Here is a 26,821-nt window from a genome sequence, read left to right on the forward strand (position 1 = left end):
CTCTAACCTGATTGATGTAGGATTACGTCCTATGTTAAGTGAATCTCATCATTGCCACTTGCAGTAAGCTATTGTTTGGTCCAGTAATGTGTTGTAATGTTCATATGTAACTATAAGGTGGCAGCAATGATGGATCTTTCTTAGGACCGTTGTATTTGTTTTTAAGGGACAAGTTTTGCATGATTTTGACTATACATTTGCCTACCTCTCGGAAACGAGACTTGCTCAACCCACGGTCCCCAGGCCGAAACTCGGCTCTTCCGCTCGTCCTGTGTGCGCTCTGGCTCAACGAATGCTGTTTGCGCAGGCCTGACCCAACGTTTTGTTAAATCTGTGTCACACCACACACAACATGAACTCCTCTGCCCTGGAGCTACAGTAATCCACCCCCATCGCATGTGACTCGCTACCAACAGCGTCCAACTGATCGGCACATAATAAATTAATGAACTTAAGACTCTCTAATTAAGGCTATATTTATCGGCGTCACATAATAAAGAAATGGACAGAACAATGGCTGATTTTTTTTCTAGTTTGAAAGCACTTACGCCAGTTTAATATCCATCATGATCTGATTGCGGAAGTACTTCAGTCTTCTTTTCCCTACTACGCTTCTTCAGTGTCACCAGGGCGTTTATAGACACCTCATGGTAGAAGAGTTCGGGATTCAACCAGTCTTTTTTTTTTTTTTTTTTGCTAGTTGCTTTACGTCGCACCGACACAGATAGGTCTTATGGCGACGATGGGGCAAGGAAGGGCTAGGAGTGGGAAGGAAGCGGCCGTGGCCTTAATTAAGGTACAGCCCCAGCATTTGCCTGGTGTGAAAATGGGAAACCACGGAAAACCATTTTCAGGGCTGCCGATAGCGGGGTTCGAACCTACTATCTCCCGAATACTGGATACTGGCCGCACTTAAGCGACTGCAGCTATCGAGCTCGGTCAACCAGTCTTCATCCTGTGTATTCAACATATGTACATCTAATGGGATGGATACTGTACTAGAAATAAACTTCTCAGCCTTTTGTTTTCTTTTTGGTTAGTCATTTGACGTCGTACTAATACACACTGGTTTCGAACGCACAGATTTACCATGAAGTTGGCGAATGAAGTGAGTTCATTCGGGATGTTCCTCAATCGATCCATATTCTGAAGGATTCACGGCGGTTCCTGGAGCTTACATACAAGGGACGATCACCAGATCACCTAAACGGACCAGTGGACGAGCAGCACCATCCTCGCCCTCGTTCTGAAAGGAGAAATAGATTTCAGCATATTTTAATAATAATAATAATAATAATAATAATAATAATAATAATAATAATAATAATTGTACCGGGAGGTACACCTCAACTCCGCACATTCAAAACAAGCGCCTTAATAAACTCTATCCAACAAATGTGAAACTGCTACTACATAAAGTTGGAACTTTAATCAGAAGATGTCATTACCGAAGGATGAAGTAATTGTGTTATTGTGAAGTTGCCTAAACTGACTGAACTTATTTGCTTTGTGGTTGTTTACTTCAAGAAGTTTGAACTTTTTTCCATAGATGTCATTATAAAAACGGAGGTCATGCACCCTGGCGCAAGGTGGAAGAACTTTTAATTCAAAAAAGTTTTGTGTTTCTACGTTTTCATAACTGAATCTACGTTTATTTTTGGGTTGGCTACACTTCTTTTTCATTCCGCCAGTTTTGAATCTGGCCTATCACGAATTGTTGTAATTAATTTTCAACCAATCACGCATTTCTTGTTCATTTTTGAATTAACCAATAAAAATTTAGAGGGTGTGTCCGGATTAGTCCAGAATCCTCTCGAACCTTCCCTGAGGGTATATGAGTTGCGGCTTTTCAAGTTTCCTTGTCTCATTGATCAAGTGAAAATGTGTTAAGTTTGTTGTTTTTGAAGAAATACAACCTTCAATTCAAGTTTTAAATTAATTTTGATATTGTAGGTAGACCCATTCACCCCAGCACCTTTTTTCACCTCTTTCTGCTCCACGGGTACCTCGTAATAATAATAATAATAATAATAATAATAATAATAATAATAATAATAATAATAATAATAATAATAATAATGGTAGCGAGCACGAATGTGCATATAGTTAATAACTGATCATGATTCTTTGCTATATTCGCTTATGCCTTAGGAAATTTTAGACATTTGAAGGAGGGGTATCTGCGACATTTCTTCCACAAACACACACTCTTCACTGAGTTGGTGCAACTTACGGCGGAAGCCGTGAAGAGCTAATCGTGTCATGGTGCTACGTAGCATCTGGTTATGTCCCGATCAGCTTCTGTCTATTCTGGCATCCGATGAGTAAGGCTCCTTGAAAATCTTGACTCTTTTTCCCTCTCTTTGTCGGATAAGCACTCTCCGTGCGGTGTAGAAGGCAATATCATACAGTGTTTGATGTCTTCGATGAAGAACGTCTCTTTGCTAGTTCATATGCTAGACGTTAAGGTGTAGTTCTTAAGATACGTATAATTATTATCAAGTATCTTTCTTTTACGGTTTCTATTGCGGACTGGATAGATCTCATTGTTGCAATTTACTTTACGTCACACCGACATAGATAGGTCATATGGCGACGATGGGATAGGAAGGGGTTAGGAGTGGAAGGGAAGCGACCGTGGCCTTAACTGAGGTACAGCTCTAGCATTTGACTGGTATGAACATGCGAAACCACGGAAACCTCTTCAGAGCTGCCGACAGTGGGGTTCGAATCGCAAGCTGATAGCCGCGCGACACTAACCGCACGGCCAGTTGCTCGATGGATAAATTTGACATTTTGAGGAGATCCATATAAATTCACTGCCTTACTTGACTATTGGTATTTTCTTTGCTCTAAATAGCGTCGTAGCTGTGGTTAGTGAAAACGTTGTTAGATGTGATACGTCACACATCGCCCTAACGGTTGCAGCTATACTTTCTCCAACGTGCAAGGCGTTATCTACAGGGTGATCCCTGTAGATAAATCTCAGTGTATTAGCTAGCCAAGAAATGTGGCTGCTAATCTGTCGATTCGTTTTGGTCGTGCTTGTACACAAGGACGTGTTTGATCACCTTTTGTTTCGAGAAACATACTTATCTTAAAATAATAATCACCAATATTTTGTTTTAACAAGGGCCTGTCAGTGTGTACCAATACTAACGGAAGGCATTTCGAACATTTCCTGTTAGAAAGAGTTCCATGCACTATGTTGGTATGTTCTGTTCCTATGTGTTTCCCGCGATTAGTGGAGTTGTAGAAAATGAGTTCTAGCATGGTAATAAAGCCTTTCCAGACCCATGTCCATATATTATATTTTCTTCATATACGCGTGAGGAATGTGCCCTTAAAGTTTGTTCGTATCTTATTACAGCCAGTATCATCACATATATTATTTCAGTAATATAGATCCCTTTTGCGGTGCCCATGAGTAACGGATCGTGACAAATGAGCATTCAAAAGAAAAGAGAATAGACACTAGCAGTGACGAATTGCACTTTCATTTCATAATTATTGATTCTTTAAAAAGTGAGTTAAAAATTGTACGAAGTGTGCGATTTGCAAATACTGTTGCTGTAGGAAAATACGCGCCATCATTGCTGTCCACTTCACATTTTAGTCGCTGGGACACCTGTTTCATGTCGTTGTAATATTATGTAATTATCAGTTAAGAAAAGAATGATAGCAAAACCAAATTTACTTCCGGAACATTCGTCAGTATAATAATGCTCTTGCATTTGCCTCCGTTCAAAAATCAAACATTATCTTAAGTGGTAAGTAAAAATGTCTAATATTGTACTGATTTGTGTATTCCTTAGTTCACCAGGGGGCTACTCCACCACATACTTTATGAACATGCGAGATTTCTCGCACGGGTCCGCTAGTATTATTTTATACGGCGGTGTAGCAATATTAAGGAAACCGAATCAGGAAGTGCTTAATCTCTCCGTTAATATTATCTGTAATGGGAAACTGTATATTATGAAAGTTTTGCAAAATTTATTTTAGAGATATATTTGTGATCCTGTGTTTTACCCTACTATGAATAATAACATAGATATTCGTGATTACGGCAGTTTTCACAAACTTCCACACATCTGCAGAAGTATTAGTTCTGTTTAAAAATGTACGTAACAAAATTTGTTTGCAATGCTGTTTCCAGGTTAAAAAAAATTTTTTTGCTAGTTGTTTTACGTCGCACCGACACAGATAGGTCTCCCGGCGACGATGGGACAGGAAAGGGCTAGGAGTGGGAAGGAAGCGGCCGTGGCCTTAATTAAGGTACAGCCCCAGCATTTGCCTGGTGTGAAAATGGGAAAATATGTGATATGCTTTTACCTTATTGTGTTATTTCCGAATTTGGATTTCCATTTCTCAAGTCCAGCAACGTCGAATTTACTGGCATAAAAATATTATTCAGCAGTCGTGGTAACGAGTTGACTGGCGATTATAGTGGTTATTTCGATCGATCGATCAATCAATCAATCAATCAATCAATCAATCAATCAATCAATCAATCACGATTGACTACATTTAGGGCCGTCGCCCAGGTGGCAGAATCCCTATCAGTTGTTTACCTAAACTTTTGTTAAATGATTTCAAATTAGTTGGAAATTTATCAAACCTCCGTTCATAAATTATTACAATCCTTAACTCTCCTTCCTATAAATGAATATTTGCCCCAATTTGTCCTCTTTAATTTCAACTTTATATTCACATTGTGATCTTTTCTACTTTTAAAGACACCACTTCAATTTATTCGTCTACTAATATCATTCCACGCCATCTCTCCACTGACAGCTCGGAACATACCTAATTCCTTTTCCCATAAACGAGTTTTTTTTTCCTAAATTTGTTCTCTTGAATTCCAACTTTATCTTCATTTTATGAACTTTCCTACTTTTAAAATCTCCACTCAGGCTTATTCGTCTATTAATATCATTCCAAATTTTCCTCCACTGACTGCTTTATAGTTCTTCCATCAAGAATTCCTGATCGTCTGATGTGAAAAATCGTATGGTCATCAGCCCCTATCCGTCAAGGCCCACTCGAGTAGCAACTAATTAGCCTCTAGTCCTAGACCTACCGAGCTCGATAGCTGCAGTCGTTTAGGTGCGGCCAGTATCCAGTATTCGGGAGATAGTGGGTTCGAACCTCACTGTCGGCAGCCCTGAAGATAGTTTTCCGTGGTTTCCCATTTTTACACCAGGAAACTGATGGGACTGTACCTGAATTAAGGCTACGGATGCTTCCTTCCCACTCCTAGCCCTTTCCTGTCCCATCGTCGCCATAAGACCTATCTGTGTCGGTGCGACGTAAAAGCAACTTGTAAAAAAATTCCTAATCCTAGCCGGGCTGAGTGGCTCGGACGGTTGAGGCGCTGGCCTTCTGACATCAACTTGGCAGGTTCGATGCTGGCTCAATCCGGTGGTATTTGAAGGTATTCAGATACGTCAGCCTCGTATCGGTGGACTTACTGACACGTAAAAGAACACCTACGGGACATAATTCCGGAACCTCTGCGTCTCAGAATACCTTCAAAAGTAGTTAGCAGGACATAAAAAGCAATAACATTATTATCATTGTTAATCTTAATCCTATGATTTTTAAGTTATTCAGCTACGGATAGTACAGTTAGTCTTTAATAGAATGTTCATACAGGACTGTCGGTAATGAATAGCGCGCCTGTACCGAGGACGGAGCACTGTAGAAGACCATACGACCTGAGATGTGAAGAGATTTCAATAGGTCACTTGTCGATGTAACCTGACTGTCTCACAGCACGAGATACTGCAAGTGGACCATTGTCTGCCGTTATATCTTCCGCCTTGTTCGCAATGTTGGTACCGAGCCAACAAGGCTATGCTCTGATTGGCGTAAGTCACGGGCAACGTTAAGGTACCCGACACACGTAGCGTCGAGCCGGAAGTGTTTGAGTACTAGAGAATACTCGCATATTCTATAGAAGATGTTCTTAAACACTGTGCCCTTCACTCATGAAAAAGGAGTACCCGTGTAACAAAATTTACCTAAATGACAAGATTAAAAAGATATGAGTACGTGGCAAATCATTGAGGCAGTTTTTAATGGATTAAGGTAAAGTAGGTAAGGGTTATTCTGCTCGAAGGCAGGTCCGAACCTCCACAGAGGTGTTCCTGTGCCGGAGTTTACGTGCGGTAGGGTGGCCAGTTCCTTTCCGCTCCTTCATTCGCTTACCCCCAACCAACAGCGCGTGGCAACCCATCCAACTCCTGACCACGCCCAGAGTTGCTTAACTTCGGAGGTCTCACGGGATCCGGTGTTTCAACACGGCTACGGCCGTTGGCTAATGGATTAAAACAGCGTTTAAATACAAATTGTACATTATACGACAACATCGTGAAAGGAAATACAATTTATAACGAAACTTGGGAAGTAATTGAGTAAAAGTATTCGTATTACTTGTAACGATTACATTATCAGTAACTTTTACTTGTAATCGTCACTTTTTACAAGATGTAATTTTTACTTGTAATTTACTTCTTGAGAGCAAATTGTAATCGTTACATTCTAGTGATTGATATACATCGCACTGAATAAGAAACGAGGGAAAATTAATTGTGATAATGATAACTTTATCAGTTCTATTACAGCAGAAGCAGTCATTTCGCCAGTTCTGGATGAGGTACTTTCTTATTTCTCCAGTACTCACAAAGACATCATATTTATACCAACAATTTTATCAAAATTAAACACACGTATTCATTCAAATGGCCCTGTAGGGCGTCTTTTCAGTAAATGCAAAAATCTACTTTCCTCCAAAGATGTCGAGGCTTAGCGATGAGAATATGAACAGCCAATTAAGTTATTTGCAGCGTAAATGGTAAATTATTCAAAACGCCAAAAGTCAGTAACTAAAATAAAAATGGTGGGAAAAATAATTTCGAAAATTCCAAGGTATCATATTTTGTCCCACCTGGTGATGATAGTCACTTTATGTTTCTATGATAAAAAAACACACAAATTTAAGTTATATATTGTCCTTGTATCCTTTGTATTGTTCCATCCCAATGCGAAAAACAAGGTCAGTGATTTTCTCAAGACTACGATGGTCTAGAACTATGTTGTTCCAAGTCCCATTTATCTCATTTTACAGTAGAAGGCGATTTCATTTTATGGCAGTCAATTTATACGTTATTTATTATCATAGGCTGACCTTGTGAATTTACTAGGTTCCTATGTTATTAATGTATTAATGAACAAACCATTCCAAACGTTGGAAATTAATAGGCCGCAAAGAGATGACGGTCATGCACATAGAACAAAATGGCTCACAGAAATAGATTTATTTCAGAGACGAAGGACATAAAACATTTATATTAGTTATATTAATTTTAGCAAATAATTTTAATACACTATTATTAGTTTCTGACATCATTGATTCAAGTTTCACTTCAGAAACAGTTCCATACCTATTTGTTTTCTAATGAGAAATTGTTGTAAGTGACTTAATTTCCTTATTTCTTTGCATCAATTTTAAGGCTTGCAGTGCTAATTACTTTTGGTTGTGGTAAACTTGCAGTAGAATTAGACCTCGTCTTTGCGTGCACTAATATGTTAACTTCCTTGAAATCACCATCTGAAAATGAGCATTTGTATTTCACTGAACTACTAATCTTTGCATATTGTATATGCTTTAATTTTGAGTATGACACTTCCTTTAGATTTGATTTAAGAGAAACTGATTTAAAATCAAAAATCAAAAACATCTTTTGGCACCATTTGGCTAACTTTGAATTTTTTATTTGACCTACAGTTCAAAATAACCCTGAAAAAAAGAAATGGACTATGGAGTTCCATATTTGTAATGTGTTGTTCTATAACTGCATGCGTTGAAACGACATTTTGAACAGCACTGTAACCAGGTTCTCGGTATTCATGTTCTATAATGTTTATATTGTGGTTGTCGCTTTCCAAAAAATTAATGAAAGCAATGGACATGTTGTGTCTGACGTTGCGTTAGAACTGTGATTCCTGGACATGGAACAGTATGGTCCGGAAATTAATAGAAAATGTGGACGTAGAACAAAACGGTTCTGCTGATATCTGGTGTTTTAAATAGATCTCCTCCCTCCCTGTCATTCACAGCATAGTTCTGCACATGGAACATTCCCTGAGCTTCATAACTAATATTTTAATAAAAATGGACTTAGAAGAGTATGGTTGTAGACCATCGACTAGCGTTTCGTAAAGTAATTGCAATTTTACGTTTACTTGTTGAAAAAAGTAATTTTTAATTGAAAAAATATTTCTCAGGTACCTGTAATTCAGTTCAATCTTCCCATCAAGGTTTATAACACATCTTAACCGTTTTAAGAGTTTGTGTCTGTGTCAAGTATTCTTCAATGCTAATAAAATAACAGAACATTCCCAGTTTGTATAAGTTAATTGTTTACAAAACATGAAGTGTTAGCCTCAGTTTGAAATAACTAAGAATGAAGCTTAACTCCTAATTCCGGAGTTCAGAAATGATGTAGGAGTAAAATGCATTTATTTCTGCTTCCCCCATTTGGAGGCTTCCAAAAAGACAAAGCTTACATATAAATTTTGATTAGTAATTGCAAGGGCCGTTTAAAATGTGTCTATAAATAGGTGTACTACAGTAAAGCCTAAATAATTAAAAATTGTATCAGTCACTAGTTATGAAATCCATGAGAAATTCCTCATAGGACAAATATATAGCTAGGAGTATAAATGATTTTTTACTACTGCTAACGATCCTTTCAGGGCTGCTAACCCAATGTCCTTAATGAATTGGTTATGCAAATTAAATTTCTTACACAAGTTGTTTAATGTGTGAGTGATGGTGCCTCTTGCTCCTATCATTAATCCTAACACATCTATGGAGTCCAGATGATATTTCTCGGCATAGTATGGAATTGTGGGTTCATATATATCACATTTCTCCTTGTGTACATCATGTGGTTGAGTGGATGATGCTTCGGTTCTAATTGTGGGGTCTATTATGAACCCTTTACTTGAGCCCGGATATAGCTATCATGTCAATCCGCCGGTTTGACCCTGTCTGAGACAATCCATGTACCTCCTCGTAGACTGTATAGTGCTTTTCTCTCAGGGCTTCAGAAATCGTAGATCTTATTCGATGATGTGGTGCATTCCGCAGGGCGTCACTAAATGGACAGGAACCCAAGACGTGACTAAGTGTTTCAATCGCACTGTGGCAACGCCGACAGTGGTTCTTGTCTTGGGACCTGCCAGGTAATGCACGAACTGGAACTACATATGCTGTCAGTTTTATGGCATTTCTCCAGTCGCTGCTGGTTAAACCTTCGGGCTTTCTTACCCACTGATTGGCTGGAGTGTATTCATTATACAGTATAACACCCTTACCTTTTTGTGGCAAGGCACACCAGGCACCGAATTCTTTCTCACGGAGTTGTCGCAGGAGCGACACTTTGACTGATTCGCGTTCAGTATTCAGGAGTAGGCCAAGTTTTTCGAAGCACTTCTTTGTCTCTGGTATGATTGATGTGTATATTGTTGGATCGATGGAGAAGGCATACATTTATGTGCTGTAGATAAGCCTCCCACCGACACTGAAAAGACCGAGTCCTTTATACTTTTTGTCGGAGTATAACATGCTGTCTGGTGTATCTATTGGAAGTTGAAGAACTTCTTTCAAAGTGCTTTTGATAAGTTTGTCAGTATCAATTAGGAAACTCGCAGGTACACGATGTATAGGTGTAGTGTGGAATTTGTAGATCAAAGATGGGCACATGTAGGTTGATAGCACATTAAATTTCTGGTGTGGTTGCAGTAGTGGAGTTGATGCTAATGCGTCTAGGTTACTCTTAAGTTTTTCCATCGTTACTTTAGCATCAAATATGGTAGCATTGTGATAGTTTACTCCGAGATAGCGGATCGTCTCTGCAGGAGTTATAGGTGCAATTTCATTGTAACCATCCAATGTTAGAGATTTGTAGGTAGGACTTCCTTTTACTATGGAAATGGATTTAGATTTGTTGACATTGATCGTTATGCCAATTTCTTCGAATCTCTTGATAGCCATTTCGGTGATCTTTCTAGCTGAAGTCTCGTTTTTTGCTCTATTTTTATTATACAATATCCATGTTCTTCCTGGAACTCTTTTGATAACAGTTCTTATTAAATGTGGTCAGTTGCAATGTTTTAAAGCGCCGGCGATAAGGGAGAACCCTGCATTATATATTTATTGAGAACAATTGGTTTGGTTTTCTTGTGATGGGATTCAATTTGAGTAGTATTATTAGTTTGTAGTGCCATTATTAGATCAGATAGTTTTGATAGTAGGGCGAGGGAGGAGAGGGCATTCTTCAAGTGTTCATACCCTACGTTGTCAAAGACCTTAGTGATACCCAGGAAAACCAGGTTACAGTGGACCTTTTGGTGTTTGGCTGATGTCAGATTCCAGGATGGAAGTATTGATATGAGTGCCGGCAGAGTTTGTGAAACCACGTTGCTTTTCATTAAAGCTCACGTAGCTACGTATTCGTGAATCTAATATGCGCTCTATTACTCTTCTCACTAGTGAATAGATGGTTATTGGTCTCCAGTTATCTAGATCCTTGGGGTCTCCTCCCTTATGGACAAGCACGGTTCTAGCTCTCTCAAGAATCTTGGGCACCAGTGTTATTTTTAACATGGTTGTTGCAATCAATGCTACAATTTCATAGCACGTGTCATGTCTAAGTGCCCTCATCAATATATGGTCTGGGCCAGGGGATGTGTCGACGGCTACTTTGTTGATTGCATACTCTACTTCTTGTTCAGAAATGACCATATTCATTGTACCATCTAATTCTACATATTCAGCTTCAGATGTGTGTGAAGTATATGTTGGTCTTTCCAAATCATTAGGGACTGAGACACAAGAGGAAAAGTAGTTGTGTACTTTATTTATATCTACCTTACAAACCTCTTTGGTGTCACTGATTGCCGAGCGTACTGCTTTTCGTCTCTGGTTGTAGTATAGGAACTGAGTTTTTTGGTATTCATACTTCTCACGGCGTTTTACTCTATCTCTTTTGGTCGCCCTGATACAGTTCTCAATGATGTGGGTAAACCTGTATGGCTTGATACAGTTTTCTGAATTTTTCCTGTTCTGGTTATTTTTTTAAACGGAAGTCTGGCTGCATCTTACTGTGGTACGGGTACTTTTATTTTAGGTACACCATGGATGAAAAAACTCTGGGAAAGTTGAGAAAGTGTTATTGAGGAAGTCTCTTATAAACTTAATGGCACATTCAATGGCATGAGACCGGGCGAGTTGGCCGTGCGCGTAGAGGCGCGCGGCTGTGAGCTTGCATCCGGGAGATAGTAGGTTCGAATCCCACTATCGGCAGCCCTGAAGATGGTTTTCCGTGGTTTCCCATTTTCACACCAGGCAAATGCTGGGGCTGTACCTTAATTAAGGCCACGGCCGCTTCCTTCCAACTCCTAGGCCTTTCCTATCCCATCGTCGCCATAAGACCTATCTGTGTCGGTGCGACGTAAAGCCCCTAGCAAAAAAAATGGCATGAGAAAACACGTTCAGTCTCTGCAACCAAAATTATGTCAAAACGAGTAAAATAATCGCCTGTATACTGTGACTGAATATAGAAGGGCAATGTTGAAACTTCGCTAATGGCATTATGACATCCTGAGCTCAAGCCAGGAGAGGAACATACAACCTGTGACAATAAAGTTCGGTGAATGAAGTCAGAATGGTCGATCTAGCAACACTGGCGACACACAACGCTGCACATGCGTAGCAGCATGTTTTTACCACCTGCTCCCAATGGTGTTCAGTTGAGCATCGTGTGTGTACCTTGTAAGACCTGTTTGACACAGTACGTGTTTAGTGCGTTGGTTCTGCACTGCGAACAGGAACATGAACGACCAGAAGATCAATGTATAGTTTTGTTTTACTCTTGGCAAGACACCGAAAGAATCGCATGCGATGGTGGTACGTGTTTATGAAGATCCAAGCACTGTCCTTGAATGTGTGCAAGAGTGGTTCGCCCGTTTTCGAGGAGGCCGGGAAAGTGTTTCTGACAACCCCCGTAGCGAAAGACCGGCGACCGCCGTCAGTGACGAAAACATTGAGAAGGTGAGGACATTACTCACGAACGATCGGCGATTAACTGTGCGCATGATGGCGGATGAAGTGCAGATTAACCGTAAATCCGTGCGACAAATCGTTACCCAGAAGTTAGGGAAGAGGAAAACGTGTTCTCGTCTTTTGCCACATCACTTGACTGACGATCAGAAGCAGGCACATTTAGAGGGTTTACAGGATTTTGTCGAAACGGCGGATGCGATACCAAATTTCTTGAACTCTATTGTCACTGAGGATGAAACCTGGTGTCTCAGGTACGACCCTGTAACGAAACAACAAACCATGGAATGGCGTTCTCCTGGATCCCCTCGTCGGAAAAAGACCAGAGCCGACAAGTCACGCACCAAACTCGCTTTGAAAGGAAAGAGATTTGACGATATTCCTGACATCCAACGAAACGTGACGAGGCTTTTAAACACCATCCCAAAGGAAGCCTTCAGGCAAAGTTTCCAGGACGCGTATCGCCGATCTCAACAGTGCATAGTTATGGGAGGGGACTATTTCGAAGGACAGTAAGGTTACCGCCGTGCATTGTTCATCTATGTTGATAGTACCGGACTATTCACGGAATTTTATTGTCACAGGTTGTATTTTAAAAATAAATTTTTCACTTCCTTTCTACTCCTCATTGGTACACAAGTAGCTCCACTTCCTTCACAGTTTCACAATTCTACTTAACCCCAATGTTGTTATTACATCCGTCACTCCAGACACTACTCCGTCATAGCTTATGTACTGAACACGTCTGATTGTCGACCAATTTTCCCAAGCCAATTTCTTGAAATAGTGACTATAAAGGCATTTGCACGCAAAGTAACTGTGCGAACGATAATATTGCCCTACATTATTTTAGCTGAGTAGTCAATGTTTCTATAGTGTAACATCACTTGTGTTACAGAAGTGGACCCCAGCTTCCCGTACAGAGACGTGCAGATGCGTCGGGGAGAAGACATGAAGGATTACTACGACCTAATGACTGAGCTTGGACGGTGAGTTGACACTGCGCGCATTTATTTATTTATTTATTTATTTATTTATTTATTTATTTATTTATTTATTTATTTATTTATTTATTTATTTATTTATTTATTTATTTATTTATTTATTTATTTATTTATTAATATTAGTATAATTGAAATAGTGTGTATTTCTAATGCTACAGTAAACGTTTCCCAACATGTGCCTTCTGGACATTTTTTCATACGACAAATATCGATACGTCGTTTCATAGCGCTGGGCAAGAAAACTGGAAAGGGAAGGGATAAGTTAGAGGGTGATCAGACGCGCCGTCCTGCGACTCAACTTGAGTTATTTCAACCTTCGAGTTCGTCGTAGCTGAGCAAGACTGCTAAAGGTTTCATTATGTGTTATTGCTTACTGAAATGACCTGGATATTTACTGACCGGCTCCTTACAGCCGCACTGTTATTTTATTGAGTGGAACTGGAAGTTTGCCATCATCTGTTCGCACTTCAGTTGTGCTTGTTGCCATAAGCGAAGTAAATTTTCCCAAGCATCCTCTCTTTATACCGGGTGGATAAAATGCAACTGGCCCGGAAAATAGTTACAATAGGACTGACGTGGGATTGACCATTGTAAATGAACATCACAGAAGATACTAAACTGAGGATCCAAAAGTCCTGATTCCACTTCACTCTGAAACCACCGGCAGAACTCAACATGCGAAGGTGGACACTTTAACATATGCTTCTTCTTCTTCTTTATCAGTTTACCCTCCAGGGTCGGTTTTCCCTCGGACTCAGCGAGGGATCCCACCTCTACCACCTCAAGGGCAGTGTCCTGGAGCTTCAGACTTCGGGTCGGGGGATACCACTGTGGAGGATGACCAATACCTCGCCCAGGCCGCCTCACCTGCTATGATGAACAGGGGCCTTGAGGGAGAATGGGAAGATAGGAAGGGATAGACAAGGAAGAGGGAAGGAAGCGGCCGTGGCCTTAAGTTAGGTGCCATCCCGGCATTTGCCTGGGGGAGAAGTGGGAAACCACGGAAAACCACTTCCAGGATGGCTGAGGTGGTAATCGAACCCACCTCTACTTAGTTCACCTCCCGAGGTGGAGTGGACCCCGTTCCAGGCCACGGTTTACAGCATTTCATTTGATGAGCAGTTCTCCTGTTGAGTAACAAGGATCAATTCCCTGTTAATCTAATAAAATAAATATTTTCCGGGTCAGGTATATTTTGTCCATCTGCTCAAGACATATCCATAAGATACATTAACATGTTAATCTCACATTTTAAATTACGTACTTTTCACGTTGTAATTTTGGCTGTCAAAGACAGGCATACAAAGGGCACTAGGAAAGTTTTGCAATGTGAGTGAACGCTTTAGAATTTTTCAAAATAATTTCCACCACACTCAATACACTTCTCCAAACGTGGAAACCAGTCACTGAACCAACTCTGCCACTTTTCTTCGGTTACATTTTCACACTCTTGATCCCATGCTGCCAGAAGCTCCTCGTCGGATTCAAAACGCCGCCCTTTCAGCTTCATCTTCACTTCTGGGAAGAGTGCGAAGTCACATGGGGCAAAACCAGGACTGTATGGAGGGCGATCAACCCTGATCTGGCAAGAAAATCCATTGTTACATTAGCGCGATGTGCTGGAGCATTGTCGTGATACAAGGGCCAAGTGCTGAGCCCTGACCTTGGACGGAGCTGCTTGAGAGCCTGGATGACCTGAGGCAGACAAGTCTCACTGTACCACTTCGCAGTAACTGTCCTTTGTGTTTCTAGCGCAACCCGAGTCAGGATGCCCCGCTTAGTGAAGAATACTGCAATCATCCTTTTCTTCACTGACGACTTTCGCACAGTCACAAGGAGTACCCTCATCTTCAAACAGCCACACCTTGTTCTGGGATTTTGTTGGGACTCAGGCAGTCAACCCTGTTACAGTTTCATCACCTGTAACGATGCTATTGACGTTACGCGAAGTCCCATTTTTAAACTGCTTTAGCATTTTTCGGCATCATTTCACTCGATGTTCCCTTTGTTCCTCTGAAAGTGAATGGGGCACCCAAAATGAACAAACCTTTCTAACCTGGGGATGGTCGTGTAGAATGAATGAATGGCTGATGCAGAGATGTGGAGGGTCTCTTCTACCTGCCGATATGTCAACTGCCCTTCTTGCTGCATTTTCCTCACAGCTTCAATGTTTTCCACAGTCACTGATTCAGACGGTCGCCCAGAACGAGGATCGTCTTCAACCCCGAAATTTCCCCTCTGGAACTCTTTGTACCAGAGGAAAATTGTTATCCGATGTGGACAGTCTTTCCCCAGCACAGGAGTCATTTTCTCCAAGCACTGGTCAACAGTTAATTCACGAGCAAAATTGTAGCGAATAATTGCGCGATATTCACGTTTAGACCCTACTGACATCTTAACTGGCTTTCAATCCCACTGCTTGGTAACAACTGGTGTGAAGGTCGCACCTTGCTGTTTCCTAGACCGGTTTTCACCCCTCTTTTCATCCCTCACCATAACAGGGGTGTCCAGCCAACCGTTTTTTGCGTATTGCAAAACTTTCGTAGTGCCCTTTGTATACACCAATACTGTCATAAACAGCGATTACCTTTCAGAAGGCAGTAGAAAATGTCGATGCACCATTAACGCACCAGATGAAGCACATGGGGACCTCTGTGGCTCAGGTGGCAGCGCATCGGCCTCTCACCGTTGGGTTCCGTGCTTCAAATCCCGGTCACTCCATGTGAGATTTGTGCTGGACAAAGTGGTGGCGGGACAGGTTTTCCTCCGGGTACTCCGGTTTTCCCTGTCATCTGTCATTCCAGCAACACTCTCCAGTATCATTTCATTTCATCTGTCATGCATTAATCATTGCCCGGGAGGATTGCGACAGGCTTCGGCAGCCGGCACAATTCCTATCAACGCCGCTAGACGGGGACTTCATTCATTCCATTCGAGACCCAGTCGAATGACTGGAAACAGGCTGTGGATTTTCATTTTGCATGAAGCACATACAGTGTGATTCAGCAGCCCGTTCCAATATCGTTTGCTGCAGCCCAACTAACGTGCACATGGTTATAGAAGTACTATTCCCCTGCAGGTGTACTGTATGGTACTAATGTTAAGTGAGCACAGTTTGCACACGATTCTGAACCTAGCGAAATGTTATATCATCCGTTCGCAAAACATGACGCCTTGAAATCGTGTACCAACGTCCTTTTACCATGTAACTATTTTAATGTGTCGTACCTCGTGACTGGGTGTGACGAAGAGGGGAATCAATGCATAAAACTAGGTAACAGTGCAGTAATTAATGTCCTAAACACCGAACTGGATGGCGTATGTACTTTGCTCTCGTCGTACTACCAGGATGTTTCCAGCAGTGTGGCGTAGCGGATGTGGTTAGGCGTTCGCCTAGCAATCGACGAAATGTGCTAGCGGCGCTCCGAATCCTGCATCGTTCAAATATTTTTGCATCGGTATTATGTTTGAATACGTAAATACAGACCCACGTTTGCCACATTCAAACAGTAGAATGACGCTGTTATTCAACTTATGCCCTGCGCCTACTCCACTGGTTAGGGCCTGAATGTACTGTAACCTCCCTTGTCATCCGGCATGTTTTCCACAGAAGAATACATTGACATGCTCCTTATTTATAGGGAAGCAAGACAAAAACGCGTACGAGGCACTACGCCTGCACCAGGAACGGTATCCCGGCAGGCTACACCCGGCTGCTACGAAATTGCGCCGTGTTAAAAGATGCCTAAGGACAACAGGCGTGATTTACATTCAGCCACCAGTACGCGATAGGCTACGCGTCCTAAACAGAAGAGGCCGTTGTGGAGGCACCTCGTGATAATCCATCAGTACAAGGGCGATTACACGACAGGTGAACACCAGCCAGGCGTCCGTCTGGCGAATACTGCATGAATATAAATTTCACCCATACCATCCTGAGCTACACCAAGAGCTCCATGAGCGGGATTTCGAGGCTCAAATGGAGTTCTGTCGGTGGCTATTAGGCAGACTGGACAATGGTGCAACATTCGTATCGCATACCTTGTTCTCGGACGAATCGCGCTTCCACAATAATGGGAACGTCAATCGCCACAACATGCACTATTGGAGTCCGGACAATCTCACTGGGTGCGACAGGTGGCCCAACAAGTACGATGGGGAGTGAATGTTTGGTGTGGAATCTTGGGGATCACCTGACTGGACCTTATTTCTTCGAGGGTCATTGGACGGGCCCACGCTACCTGTACTTTCTGCGTCATGAACTCCCACTGCTGCTCCGGATGTGCCCTTGCACGAACATTTGACGATGTGGTTGCAACAGGATGGAACTCCACCACATTAGACTTTGCCCGTTAGTAACCATCTGAACGAGAACTGCCAGAGAAATGGATAGGACGAGGAGGCCCTGTTTCTTGGCCCGCCAGATCACCGGATTTAACGCCGTTAGACTTCTTCTTGTGCGCACATTTGAAGAACGTCGTTTTCACTGAAGCGCCAGAAAAACCCGACCAGCTCCGGCAACTCATCATGGACGCCTGCCGAACAATTACATCTCAATGCTTCAGCACGCAAGACGATATATTGGACACCGGGCCCGAATGTGCATAAACCAAAACGGTCATCACATCGAGCATTTGCTGCGATAAAACATTGTCAGGGCAGTTTTGTTCCTATTATTTCCGGTCTGTATGTGTCCGGCCTGCTAACTAATCGGCCCTTCTTAGGGCCACAAACACATTCATTCACACACAATTTACATGAAAGCGGGTACATTGAGTGCGCTACGTATTGCGGCCGATGACCTAGATGTTAGGCCCCTTTAAACAACAAGCAAGCGGTACGTATTAAACAAATATTTCAAAAATATGGAATCTTCGCCCCGGACTCGAACCCCCCACCTGATATGCAATCCCGCTCCGCCACACCTTGACCAACTACACTACAGTTCCGTACGCCACACTGGGCAGCTTATAGCAAGTATTAGGTTTACTGCGGTCACAATATCACTTTAGTGTTTCGCCGACGTGTTAGGTTCATATGATCTAGAAGGCACATGCACGTCTTCCAGTGTTTAATACGAGTATAACATTACGGCGTCCTATCATGGTGAGGCTGTAAATACCAAAATATCCGGTTGTGTTGGCTGAGCATACGGCACGGTAGATGTTTTCAGGATGGAATTAATATTGTGGGTTGCATAGAACTACATTGGAAGGCACGGTTGAATCACGCTGTATATTCCAATCAGAGGGATTGCTAGTCCGGAGACTTACATGTCAACATAAATATAAACACTTTCGCATCCATGAATATTTTACTAGTATTTCAATCATCTACTTATATGCGCACTAGCATTTGATACGTCAAATTTTATTTATTTCATATCTCATTCAGATTAATTTTCTTGTATATATATTAGTGTACATTTACATCTTATAAGATATTTGAGATTCGTTTGATATCTTTGGCAGTCTAATGCAGAACCAATTAATACATTTCTTCTCCAGTCCTAGTATGCTGATTTCAATCTATGTATTGTCCGGCTCCATGGCGTGCTGGCCTTTGTTTACAGGGGTCCCGGGTTCGAGTCCCGGGAGGGTCGGGAATTTTAACCATAATTGGTTAATTCCCCTGGCACGGGGACTGGGTGTATATGCCGTCTTCATCATCATTTCGTCCTCATCACGACGCGCAGGTCGCCTACGGGAGTCAAATCAAAAAGACCTGCACCAGGCCTCTCCGGAGGCTACACGATATTATTATTATTATTATTATTATTATTATTATTATTATTATTATTATTATTATTATTATTATTATTATTCATGTATTCCCGTGTATCTTCAATATCACACGACAATGTAATACTTTACATTATGTAGGTATATGAGAACACTGTTGGACTAAATGGATAGTAATAGACTGTTTATAATACATAGGAGCGTGTAGTCTGTGTAACAGACACTTGAATAATAATCCAAGATGTGAATGAATTTCAGGTACCTGGAATGTTTTTAGTAAAATAAAAGTTCACCTGGGCTACGGCAGGCCTCTCATTTAATTAACCTCTTTTGCGGTTTGATTACTGCCAACAAATGTAAAGCCAGAGTTCAGGAAGTCGATTCTTCTGGGAGGAAGATGTTTATCTCGGACACGTTGGAATACCTGGTTAGCGCCGGCAGGTACACCGTGTACGCTGTCCTTCAGAGCGTGGCGAAGAGCGGGTTGCCTGATATAAAATTTTGCAACGCAAGGTGGAAAGCCTCTACGATACAAATTTCCATGATACTGTATATAAAATGATTCTCGACTGAATTGAATGAACATTGTCAATTAACATCGTACAAGCTAAATGAAGGCATCTCTGATGCATATGAAACTTTTTCCCGATGTAATTAATCTCAACATATTCACAGTTTGTGTAACCATTTTGTCTTTGTAATTTTGTCGGAGAATTGTAATGTCGATATGTCCAAGTGACAACATTTTAAACAATTTTGCCAGTATAGAATAAAATGTTGTGAAACATATTATTAGAACTGGTGAAATGATGACTCGTTTTGACTTGTGATATACTGTAATAGGCTATTTGTTTCGTGAAAGAGGGTCAAGGTTGTATTGTGATAGAACTGCACCAACTCGCTTATCCAAGACCAAGGCTTGTCTCATATTGGATCCACCATTTTGAAGTGAGTCTTTTCTCTCTCAGATTTTCCTTTATTGACAAAACAGACGAGAATGTTACCTTTCAAATTATATCATTGATACCTGTTATTCTCGACGAAATCCCCGTACATATCAGTGTAGTTTCCATCCTAAACATCGCACTGTTTTAAAAATAACAAAATATACTTAGATTATTTTCAGAGTGTTATCGATATGCAAAATTTCATTAAAAATGGAGGGTGACAATTATTATTATTATTATTATTATTATTATTATTATTATTATTATTATTATTATTATTATTATTATTATTATTACATGTTACCGTATTGCAGACCCTATGAAGAGGTACTGTTCACGCTGTCTCCCAACAAATGTCGACATTCCAACTGCTGTGTTGTCTAGCAGTGAAAGTGTAACTCTTCTGCACGGTGTCTAAGACAACAGTTAATTTTGTTGGGTGATGCCACCAGAGGTTTTACATGCCAACAACAATGATATGACGTGCCAATACCGTTTATCTGTCCTTCAAAAATTGACTGCCTCGTTGGGGATTGAACCTGCGAACTTGGCATCACTAGTTTGGCGCTCTACTCCTGATACACCGAGGCAAATGTTTTCAAAAATAACATAATTATTTACTTTTACAAACAAATCTCTTGATTTTACAACACTTCAATCAGGCCAGATATTCTGTTTGTATTGCACCTCAGATATACGGATTGCTAGAGGTTATTTCTATCTGAAGTTTAGTTTATTTGAATTCGCTTAAATATTTGATCGTAGACTCAGAGTTTGTCGTTGTATTCATCACTCCCCTGGCATCATTTATTTGTTCTTCTGCAGCAGACACTTCCTCAACACTGTCTGGGATGAGCCTATCCCTGTATAAATAAATTACAACCGGGAGGAATTTAGATACAAAATTTTGCACACCATGTCTCTGACGAAGTTTCTCTGGTGGCAGAATGGAAAACTATTAGGTTTCACATGTGCGTACAATCTGTTATTCCAGCCAGGCTGAGTGACTCAGGTCGTACTGCTCTGGTCTTCTAAGGCCGAGTTGGCGGGATCGATTCCGGCTCATTCCAGTGGTATTTGAATGTGCTCAAACACACCAGTCTCGTGTTGGTAGGTTTATTGGTACGTAAAATAAAACCCGCGGGACCACATTTTCTACGCCTTGATGTCTCTGGTAACCGTAAAAGTTGTCAGACAGTAAAACTAATAACATTATTAATTATTTACTTTACTAACCTACCGAATGAGTTGGCCGCGCGGTTAGCGCCACGTAGCTGTGAACTTACATTCGGAAGATAGTGGGTTTGAATCCCACCGTCGGCAGCCCTGAAGATGGTTTTCCGTGGTTTCCCATTTTCACACCAGGCAAATGCTGTGGCTCTACCTTAATAAAGGCCACGCCCGCTACCTTCCCAGTCCTAGCGCCGAAAATCTTCGATGTGTTAGTACGACGTTAAACCACTAGCAAAAAAGAAAACAACTATCCACACTCACTTTACGATCGTGAGGCGATGGCCATGAGTCCCTCTAGCTGAGTCTAACATTGCTTCCATTTCCGTCTCGCTTTCATATTTCCTGAAAGGTCCTCCCTTGGTCAATTCTTGTTCTCTTCCAACCCTTACGATATTAGGTTTTGCGAGACCTAAGGAGTCTTTCATTTTACGCCTTTCATGCTCTTTCTCTTTCTTTTGGTGATACCTTCATGCTGCAAAGGATCAGACCTTCTTCTCCTTCCGATCAAAGTCAAGACAAGAATAATAGTATTGCCGTTACGTCCCCCAACTACTTTTATGGTTTTCGTAAACGCCGACGTGCCACAATTTAGTCCCGCAGTTCTTTTACGTGCCAGTAAACCTACCGACGCGAGGGTGACGTATTTGAGCTCCTTCAAATAGTAACGGCTGAGCCAGGATTGAACCTGCCAAGTTGAGATCAGAAGGCCAGGGCCTCAACCGTCTAAGCCACTCAAGCCGGCCCAATACGTAATCCCTACCTACTACAATCTATACTCTAATTAGACCTGAATCGTATAAGTTAATACAAGGCGAACATGCTTCAACTGGGAAATTTACACCCAAATGTAAGTAAATAACACTTCTTAACACAAAAACTGAGCAAAGAATCAGCGTCCAACTTTGTATACCGCGTCCCTTGGGGTCATCCACTTATCTTATGGCTGGGCGGCCACGGAAACTGAATCGGCCAATAAGACTTCGCTCACGGTCGTGCACGCTATAGAAGAATCGGTAGTAGCAGCACTGCAGTGAATGTCTAAGAAATTACAATTATATTAAACGATTTGTGCCTATACACTCAATTATGACATCCAAGGAGATGCTGGAATTGCCTGCCTTCATTTTACCGGGAGACAGTGGTTTCGAACCCCACTGTCAGCAGCCCTGAAGATGATTTTCCGTGGTTTCCCATTTTCACACCAGGCAAATGCTGGGACTGTACCTTAATATAAGGCCACGGCTGCTTCCATCCCACTCCTAGGCCTTTCCCACCCCATTATTGCTGTTGTATGTCCGTCGCTCCCTTCTCGATCCGCCAGCCAGCTACACGCGTGCCAGTGTGTTATTCTTCGAGCCTCGACGCGCAGCTCTCAGTGCGCGTGCCTGGAACGTCGTGTGTGCTATAAAAAGGAGCTCCTGGTCTGTCCAGACGCCCACTGACCCCGGTGTCCAGCTCCAGAATACACCCTACGTCGAGCACGGAGGCTACTCCTCTTGAAAATGTGCTTCGGCCAGGTGGACTGAATTTCTGGCAGTAAGAGGTCTCACCTCGGGTCACCGCTGTCCATGCCCAGTCTTACCATTATATGCCACTATCATTCCCTAGCTAATGCAAGCTCCCATTATCAACTTAGTTTTGCTAAGTAGGAACTCTTCAGTCATTGAACTTACGTTAATGAACTCAGACACTTCAACAAGGAAGGACTCTCTGAGATATTTACGTCAGTGCTTCTGATAGTTTTCGACTATCAAGAACTTTTCATGTCACAAGGACTATCTTTCCGAAATAGTAGTGAACGTGAATACTCCAACATGTATATAGTGTACAAAGACAGACTCTTTCTCCAAATTCATAGTTCATTTTGCTTCGAGATACCTTTCAGTTTTGTTAGTATAAATATTGTAATTAAAGTAAATAAAGAAGTTGTGTTTTTGTAAACCCAACCTTGTTTACAACAATTGCCATAAGACCTATCTGTCTCGGTGTGACGTAAAAGCCAATTGTACAAATACAAGGACGGGTACGTCAAAATATTTGTTTACAAAAGGCACTTAAAACCATCATATTATGTATTGATTGTGCGACGTGTCACGGTCTAGAAAGCCAAAAATGACGGCCGAGAGGAATCGTCGTGGTAACTATACGACACTTCGTAATCTGCAGGCCTTCGGGTTGTAGCAGCCCCTTCGGGGATATTGCGTCATAGTGTTTGGTTTGATTTGGATTGTGCGACGTGTACAGGAAGTAACGAGACTAAGTATATTCAAACAGTATCTTTAAAAAGCTTCTGCAATTTGATCATTGTGGCCTTTACGTTAGGTCATATGTTGTACACGGGATTGGCGTGTATTGTAAAGTACGGTAACTTAAAACGGCGCTGTAGGTAAAAAATATCGTGACATATGAATGAGTACGTGTCTACGTGTCTACTCTTTAGTCCCGTTTCCTGATAGAGAGTCGGGGATGAGGAGAGATAAAATTATATTTCATGTTTTTACGGCGTTTCCTGCCACCTTCCTCGATTGGGAGCTGATGAAAATGAAATGAACGGTGGTGAAATAAACCGGGTGAGGAGGTGGAAGGAAACGGCTGTGGCCTATGAATAGGAACTGTCCCGGTATTTGCCTGGAAGTAAAAATGGGAAAGCATGCAAAACCTTTATGAGGATAGCCGGCGGTGGGGTTTGAACCCACTCACCCTCCATGGGGCCCACAGCTGCAGCGCGTTAACATGTGTGGCCGCTACGCTCGGTAATGAGTGTGTCTGAGTATGCATAAGAAAGCTGAAATGAATGTATTTATACTCGGTTACAATAAAGCTAGGAAGCCTTCTAAAGTAGCCAGACTGCATTCGATAGAAAGCCTCGCATAAACTGAGTGGGCTACTTCGGTGCCGACTTAGTATCTATTTTATTTCAAATTTCTGAAAATAGCTGAGATTCATTTAATGCCAATCTTGAGAAAAGGTTTTCCTTAATGAAACAAAAAAGGACACCAGACAGAAATGGGCTGCAGTGTACTGTGTGAAAAATGTATTGGTGTCCTAGTTTAATTTTACCGGCCCCGCGGTGTAGGGGTAGCGTGCCTGCCTCTTACCCGGGGGCCCCAGGTTCGATCCCCGGCCAGGTCAGGGATTTTTACCTAGATCTGAGGGCTGGTTCGAGGTCCACTCGGCCTACGTGATTACAATTGAGGAGCTATCTGACGGAGAGATAGCGGCCTCGGTCTAGTGAGCTAAAAATAATGGCCGTGAGGATTCGTCGTGCTGACCACACGACAACTCGTAATCTGCAGGCCTCCGGGCTGATCAGCGGTCGCTTAGTATGCCAAGGCCCTTCGGGGCTGTTGCGCCTTGAGGTTTGTTTTGTTAGTTTAATTTCAAGACCTTAGTTGTATCCACTTTTATGGACGTTGCTTGAGGGATAAGGCGCTGCTTTTGAAGCAGTTTATATGAGACAATGCCCCACTGAACTTAATCACATTCCTCGTTTTCCAGGCCTTTTTTACGAATATGGAAATTGTTTGAACAGACGAGTCTCATAAATAACAACTCCGTTAAACCAGCGTTCTTTCCAGATTAATCCACTGGGGATATCTATGGAGCTCAGTCACCTAAAAAATATGGAACTGGTCAGAATTCTTTAGATAATCTTTTCCCTCCTAGTCTTTTTATCAGAATTTTTCCCAATTACTTCGGGTTGGCAATGTACGACCGGATGCCCTTCTTGACGCCAACCCTATTCCATGTTTCTGTGGTGGTTGGTGTATTAAGACAAATATAAACGCCCAGTCTTCGAGCAAGAGGAATTAACCAGACGCGGCTGAAATATCCGGCCCGACCTGGAATCGAACCCGGAACTCTCTGAACCGAAGACCACTATGCTGACCATTCAACCAAGGAACTGTGCAAAATTCTTTAGATAATGCCTCCAAATATTCAGAATATCTCGATTTCGATGCAAATTTCCCGCTTTACTAGGCTATTTAGGAATCGGTGTCCTTCGGAGATGTTTCGAAGGATTGCATAATTCCGGGAGAGAAAGAGAGAGAGAGAGAGAGAGAGAGAAAGTGATGCAGTAGTAGTTACAATGCACTGTAGAACACCGAAAGCTAAATAAATTTTAATAGTTAATATAATAATCGACAATGGCGTACGCATGTTAAATGCGGGATTTCAAGGGATATTTGAAATTAAGGAACGCTGGGCGTGGTAGCCACTTGCATGAAAAGCCCATATGCGTTCGCTAGAGGTAGAGTAGAAAAGAACTGGCCTTGCCACCCTAACGCAAGTAAACCTCGTCTGAGAGTTCCTGAACAAAGGTCCTCCGACTTAGTTGAAAGCCCCGACTAAACTGCCAGCATCCTGGTTTGGATAAGACGCTAATTTTAACTTCATTGTAACAGTTATGCTTTAAATAATCAATTAATTATGAATTTCATGCCAGTAGCAACAATTGCTCCGTACTCGCGCTTTTGCGCAAGGGCTATACCACCAAAAGTCCGTAAGTCGATGTAAAAATGCCATCATATTTCCCACTATCCCTGTAAGTTCCAATCAGGCAGAGATTCAAAACCACAATGTTGGTATAACTATTAAATTGACAACACTGGTGGTGATTTCTGGATCTGAGGGTTAGTTACAGATCCTCTCGGCCTACGTTATTACAGCTGAGGTGCTATGGGACGGTGAGATGGTGGCCCCGGTATAGAAAGCTGAGATTAACGGCCGAGAGGATTCGTCGTGCTGACCACACAACACCTCAAAATCTGCAGGCCTTCGGGCTGAGCTGGTAGGCCATGAGCCTTAGGGGCCGTTGCACCAATGGGGGTTGGTTTGGTTTAGTTTGTTGGTGATTTCAATATTAAAGCTTCTGAAACTTTATCGTCAGTCATCGTACCTGCACCTGCCCGCATCAAACTTGTCCCTTCCTACTTCAATGACAGGGATCAAATTACTATTCAGCTAATGTGGATTGGTGCATAGGTTTATAAAGTGCCGTCTTCACGCAACATAACTGTGTCTGTCAGCGAGTCGCGCGTTGCATGTTCCGACTTGAGTTATGTGGTTGAGGGTCAAGCAAGTCTCTTATTTACCTTGGCGACTGAGGCGGTGCAAACAACACAGCCGAGCAATCCGCCCATGACGGGAGGACAAAAATAGCCTGCCGGCCCGCCGGCCGCAGAAATGTCAGGCGGCCGTTCTTCGCGACGGATAAGCTGCAGCGCGATTGGACCAATAAATAATGAGAAACATGTACCGTGTCGTGGGTCCAGGTCAGGACATGTGGAGGTGAACAGCCTAGTAAGCAATGAATGGTATGAACCAAACACCTACAAGATTGTGTATGCTAATTTTATACAATGACACGACAGATACCATCAGTCATTGTATTACCGGAGTCTCCAGCATTAGCTATAAATACAGGAACCTCACTATAGTAATCGCCACGTAAGGCAATACCCCAGAAAGTAAATATCGCCGCCCGATGCTCTTCTTTTTTCTTTTTTTGTAATGGCTGATCACTGCTTCCAACCTGCCTGGTTACATATTAAAATCACCAGGCATAACCATAACAAACTAACCTCAATGTAAACACCGATAATGAATGTCTCCCTACCCTAGTAAATGATAAAAGTTAACATGAAATAAATCAAGATATTCATAATTAAGTCGATTTCCACGCTCAACGAAGAATTAAGGAAATAAACACACTTTCTCACTCAAATTAATGTTACATATATCTGTCTTTATTTTGATATA

General features: G+C 41.9%; 1 protein-coding gene across 1 annotated transcript in view; it reads left to right on the forward strand.

Moving 5' to 3' along the window:
* LOC136866067 (myosin light chain kinase, smooth muscle) overlaps nt 1–26,821 on the forward strand; it is a 230,549-nt gene that overhangs the window by 115,229 nt on the left and 88,499 nt on the right. The window contains exon 3 of the mRNA XM_067142712.2: nt 13,032–13,122. Coding sequence (XP_066998813.1) covers nt 13,032–13,122 — 91 coding nt within the window. The remainder of the gene's footprint in view (nt 1–13,031; nt 13,123–26,821) is intronic.

Source organism: Anabrus simplex, chromosome 3 (assembly GCF_040414725.1).
Source record: "Anabrus simplex isolate iqAnaSimp1 chromosome 3, ASM4041472v1, whole genome shotgun sequence".
NCBI classification, from domain to species: domain Eukaryota; kingdom Metazoa; phylum Arthropoda; class Insecta; order Orthoptera; family Tettigoniidae; genus Anabrus; species Anabrus simplex.